At 38.0% G+C, this 6000-nt stretch overlaps 1 protein-coding gene across 1 annotated transcript in view; it reads right to left on the bottom strand.

The window, feature by feature from the left end:
• Window positions 1-293: 293 nt before the first annotated feature.
• The window catches only part of ENPP1 (ectonucleotide pyrophosphatase/phosphodiesterase 1), a 51385-nt gene continuing 45678 nt past the window's right edge, over window positions 294-6000 (bottom strand). Inside the window, exons 20-25 of the mRNA XM_062488814.1 lie at window positions 4915-5069; window positions 3524-3659; window positions 2652-2732; window positions 2069-2201; window positions 1257-1413; window positions 294-461 (exon numbers count right to left, since the gene is read on the bottom strand). Of these exons, the coding sequence (XP_062344798.1) occupies window positions 294-461; window positions 1257-1413; window positions 2069-2201; window positions 2652-2732; window positions 3524-3659; window positions 4915-5069 (830 nt within the window). The remainder of the gene's footprint in view (window positions 462-1256; window positions 1414-2068; window positions 2202-2651; window positions 2733-3523; window positions 3660-4914; window positions 5070-6000) is intronic.

Raw genomic sequence — 6000 nt, 5'->3', positions numbered from 1 at the left:
ATTTGTGTTCGTGTCTCAGACTATGATGACCAAATGATACTAACATAATAATGGACAGGGTTCTACCACATCCAAGTGGGAATGACAGGTGCTGCCATCCTGTGTCACAAGCATAGTCAATCAGGAGTCCCTGAGATACAAATATGGCACCCACTCTCCTCTCTACTGGCATTTTGGTCAAGAGTTCTCAATAAAAGTTCCAGCTTATTTTTTTTAAAAAAAGGTTTTGTTAATTAAAAAATGTCTATTTACAAATCAGTTGTAATATGAATAACAACATTCCATAGGAAAAATCAGACTGTCTCAAAAATTGGTAAAAATGTTTTTAACTGTAAAATGTCAGGTATTGGCTGTTTTCTGTCTTGATAGAAGCTGAGTCCAGTAAGTAATTCTATATCTCTGATCCGAGCCATATGAAACTTCATTCTCTCTTCAACCCACGTGGACTCAGACTTGCCATCCTATTGGGACAGAGGAGGAAAAAAAGGGGGCTGTAAAACTGATCTACTAAAAAAAGCCATTTTGATGCTTTATAAAGACAGAGATTAATAACTGTTGGCAAGCATCTAACAAATGGAGTGTGCAGGATTATACAAAGCTAGAAGCTTGTTTGAATTTAGTTCTTACCTCCTCAAGTATACAAAACCTGTAGCACCAGTTGGTGATAATGGGGAATGGCAAGTTATGTCCAGAATCTATCCACCATCAGTATAATAAAAATATTTCTGAGACCTGTGTCTGATTCTAATTCCTCACTGCAGGATTGGTCTACACACTTTCCACCCTTTTTCTGGTGTATATGGAGTGTAGTTATGTGTGTTCTCACCACAATGCCAAGGTACCTGAACTAGAAGTAACCAGTGCTCTTCAGGAAGATCTGTGTCTTCTCCTCCTGGGAATGCATTTGGCCTTAGCACTGACCTTTCGGTGTGGGTGATTCCTCTTGGAAGCTCTTTGTCCTTCTCAGCTGTTGACTGAATAGTTACATTACAGAAGTCTGTGTATGTATCACATCAATGTTCTCTGCATACTCTGACTCCACTCTGCTAGCTCCAAGTTTTGCTCTATTTTCCCATTTGAACATATTCACAGACTTTGACATAATTCCATTTGGAAAAATATTCTCTTCTTTCTCAGAATGAACATGCAGACTGTACCAGTTTTACAGGCTTTGACCAGTTAATCATTGATATCATCCAACAAAACAAGCTCCAGCCTGACTTCAGATGTTTATGGGGGCCAAAGAGACTACTTACTGCACAGCTTTCACTGTTGTCTTCTCTGTGAGGTACAACGAAAGACAAGGCATCTAGAGACCCTTCACACTCCAGGGGAGTTTCAGAAGCATTTTTACAGCTAGTCAGCACAATGAAGAAGTGAGTTGGAACTGGAACTTCTGAATTACCAGGGTATCTGAAATACAAAACATCTTTCTGTAAATCCACCAAATCTTACTAGCACAAAGATCAAATGACAACATTCAGCTATATTCAATTTTATCGATTCACCTGTTTTGTCCAAAGAAAGCTTAGGTCTCGAAGGAAAATTCCAGATTACTATTTTTGAAAATCAAGTTTGGCTTGTAGGCTGATTTAAGTAATGAGTTTGATGAGGTACAACAAATTAATTTGCCATAAAAATGTGCGAAACTCCAGAGGAGATGAAAAGTTCAGCCCAAGTCCAGGAACCTCTCAGCCTGCTAGCTTGAACCAATTTTGCCAACTAGAGTAATGCACAATTTGTGGCAGAACATTGCCAGCTCAGGAAGTATCAACCATGCCACCAGGGATGAGCCCTTGCCTTGTCCTCTCCTAGAGGCAATGGCAATGTCCTAAGTTTTCAGGCTGGCAGACATCATCCCACATGCAACAGTTTCTCTTTTACTCCACCTTCAGGTTTAGGATGACACATTTTGAAGGTGCATTTTTCTCTTGTTGCTTGTTGCTTCTTTCTGATCCTACTTTTCTGCTTAGGAGCTTTTGTGTGTCTTTCTGAAGAAGGGTAACACTTACCAGCAGACCAGTATTGGAGGAAAGAAATAAAGGATTAGAATGTGAAAGGTTCTCACCTTTTCAACTTTTCTGGGGTATCATAGAGCCCATCAGAGTCATAATCAAACACAGGACCACTGACTACATTGACACCATTCCTGGCTGCAGCATATTCAGGGAGCAGGTGTTGATGGAAGTAGTTCCATAACACTGAAACACAGTAATGGAATCAGGATACAATCTTCAAAATAGAAGCTGCTAATACAACTCTGCAGAGTATTCAGTGGAGTATAGACAGACATGATAAGCTAAGAAAATAACAAATCCTACAGGTATTTGCTGTTGTAAAATGTTGCATCCAACTGGGCAGCAGCATTCACTGCACCATGTCCTGACATATCTAACCTATATAATATTTTAAAAGACAATTAACAATTGAACAGTATTCCATTACAAAACAAGGCAGCTCTTTTTCTTCCAGAAGAGGTACCACAGCTATCCTTCTTTTTCACTAGGAATATGCTTATTTTCTCTCAGTCAAACATCTCATGTTCCCTTTGTCCCAGGAACCAGGGGTGATTTGCATGGTTTGGGACCAAGCACAATACCTGCAGTCTTCTATTCAACTATGAACATAAAACAGGCATACAAATAAAATACCTTTAAATGCAGGATACATTGGCACAATGTTGCTGGTAAGCAAGGCATCATAGTGAGGTTTCCTTTCATCTGTCATAAAATCTGAAACAAAAAAACAAGCAATTAATTACATGGATTTGTTACTTTAAACTTGAATTTTCATGCTTTTAGTGATCAGCATAATAACATTGAGAGGGAGCTGACCTAACTTCATTTTCCAAAACCAGTGTGGGTGTAAGTGCTGAATTCAGTACCTGCCAGACTCCATCTAAAATAAATAATCTTAGTAGCTGCAGCAATTACACTTGTCAGACATACAGTCGGCAAATTTCATAGATTTAAAAATATCAAAACAGGCTTCTGAATTGTGGGGAAAGAAATAAAATTCATGAGTGTCAGGCCAACTTTCCCTGACTGCAGAATCTAGGCTTAAAGATAGGGTTCTGTTGAAACTTTGAGAACTACACTGGATGTGGATGGTTAAATAATCTGCTACTTGGTATTCAGTGCAGTAAATAAAAATACTTCCCTATCAGGTCAGCAACAGTACACAAACAATGTATCCACATATACAAAGTGAATTTGCAATTTACCAGCTTGCTGGACTTTGCTCAGTGTCTATATGTCCCTCCCACTTTCTTCTGTGAGATGCCACTTTAGAAACATGGTAAGTGTCTAAACTTCTGGGAAGTACTAAGTTGCTTTGGACAACCTACCAACTGCTGAAGCATCTAAAATATTTTCCTTTCTCATATGCTAAGTGAACTGCAACAATTCAGTAACTCCTGCTTTGTATTCTGATTAGGTATCAAGAACACCTACAAAAGACTATACTTGCTACATTAAAAATCATTTAAATCAGATATGATATACAATGAAGACAAAGTACATACTTGGAGGAGCAAGAAATCCATAAGTGAGGCGAGGATGATTGTTGTAAAACAAACAGGTCTGGTTATGATTCTGTGAAATACGAACATCTTTGTGTAAACAGCTGGGGGCAACTCCTGCAGAAGAAATCCATTTGTCCTATTGAACAAGAAGAAAGTATAATTGTGAAAGCTGACTTACAATAATTCTCTCAGTATGAGGGACTGCAGAAGTCTAAATATTTAGCTGCAGCTGCCTTTAAGAGTGTGAAGGGTTTAAGTAAGATGCAAGGATTGGTCCTCTTATGTCAGTAGAAAACAAGCCCTCCCATACACTTCATGTACCTTGGAAATAAGGTGAGCAGAACTGCAGCATTTTAGTCAATTATAACATCTTCTAAAGGAGAATCTTAGAGGTGCCCATTAAAGACAACCTGATTTACTGAGAGATAGACACACATAATTGACAGATGTGTGGGTCACTTGTTACAGTAATCGGTTTCTTCATGCCACTATACTCAAAATATTTAGGATCATGTAAATCTCACCAGAGTTTGGCTAAATTTAACTGTAACAGTCATTATTTAAAACCTATGATTCTCAGATTATCAAATGAAAAAGCATTCTCTACTATCCTAATTCCTTTTAAGCATGATTTGGCTTCTAAATTTTCTCTGAATGGGAAAGGCCAACTTGAAAAATCTTTCATTCTTCAGATCAGTGCTCTACACTGAACAGGTGTATCTTAAGCATAGGGTTCAGGACCACAAAGACCTGCTTTATTTTCACTGACCTCTTTTTTTTCTCCAATCAGGATTATATTCTGAGAGAAGGATCATATCGGGGCATGACCAGCTGAAGATGGTCCTGAGATTATTTTTTCCTCCCACATTACACACTGGTTTAAGACTATGAAACCCACACTGAGGCCAATTTTTGAAGACAGCACTGACAGTCTGCAGCAGCAGACCTGTGCTACCAGTGCAGTCTCCTAGGGGTTCTATACCAATGGCAGTGGACTCCTCACTTCCTGGTGGATCTGCTCAGTCTGGAGGAAGAACTGCATCACTCTGAGAAATGGAAGAGTCAAAGCCAATCCTTATTAGCATAGCAAACCTCACACAAATTTCCACTTTATATCTTATGTGGTACAACTTAGTTCCCTGGGTGATAATATCACAGACCCATTTCAGCTGCAAAAAGACCTCAAAGACAATTGAGCCCAGTCTTTGACTTCACATCACCCTGACAACTAGACTATAGCACTAAGTGCCAAATCCAGTCCTTTCCTGAACACCTCCATGGATGGTGACTCCACCACCATGGTGACACACATATCATGATCAGAAGCCTTCAGGAATAACGCTAGATTTTTACTTTTCAAGGTTGCTTCTAATCTTTCTTCCTATACTTACATCTTTGCCAACAGTGTACGCGCTCCATAGAGTCATCCTGTAGTCCTTGCTGTACCCGCTTACGTAGCGGGAATGGTAAAGGAGGCAGTAATTGTGTTTTTTCTGCAGAACCCTGGGCCGTCCATAGGGTAAATTAAGTTCCTTTGTCTTCTCAACTGCAACAGAAATAGTGCTTAATGCTTTTCGAACAATACTGTTTGTTAAGCACCCTCCTCTTTTATATACCTAAGCTTGCCTTAATTTTCAATTGCCAAGCAAACAGAAGTCACAGAAATGGGACAAAAAAATTTCATTATTATATCAAAGGCATGGTTTCTATGACAAAGCATTAAATTAGTGATGAAGCCAGTATAAAGAAATCATTTAAACTTATACTGCACAAATTAAACTTATATTTGTACCAAAACCTTTTGCCATTAAACAGGAGATAAATTTAAGTTGCAAACTTAAAGTCTTCATTGACTTTGTGTTTCAATTTAAAAATGTGGGATCTGTTTTTAGGTAACATTTAGCTGGGAGAGAAACCAATTCTGGTGATTTGAAATTACTATTTCAGTACAAACCACATAGTTTTATGTAAAAATGCATTTAAAAACTAGGAAATACAGAGACCTAAATAAACAGCACAGTGAAGTACTGGATTGGATTTTCAACTGTGCAAGGACACACTACTTTGTCTTTGAAAATTCAAGTGTTTTCAATCACTACATGACTAAAATTATAAAGAAGGTGTCAAAGTATCTTCCATTAAATAGGTCCCTACCATCCACAAATTATTATACAATTTTAAGGCAAATGTCTTATATAGGGAAAGAAACTGAGCAACAAAAGCGCATGGCTTTTTCCACAGTAATTCCACAGCACAAAAAAAAAAAAGTGAAGGTTATGACAGTTACTTCTCCACCCATAAGGGAAAAGCAATTCATATTTTCTTCATAAAAGTAAAAACGTAGTTAGAATTTTCTGTTCTTACAGATTGACAGGTTATGACAATCAATGAGAGAACATGAAAGCTGTAGTAACTAATGAAATCCATATAGTCTTAAGGAGTTTCTAGGCTGGTTACTAAAATTCTTTCATCTGTGA

This window comes from Cinclus cinclus, chromosome 3 (assembly GCF_963662255.1).
Source record: "Cinclus cinclus chromosome 3, bCinCin1.1, whole genome shotgun sequence".
In the NCBI taxonomy this organism is placed as follows: domain Eukaryota; kingdom Metazoa; phylum Chordata; class Aves; order Passeriformes; family Cinclidae; genus Cinclus; species Cinclus cinclus.
This window is presented reverse-complemented; position numbering and strand designations above follow the sequence as displayed.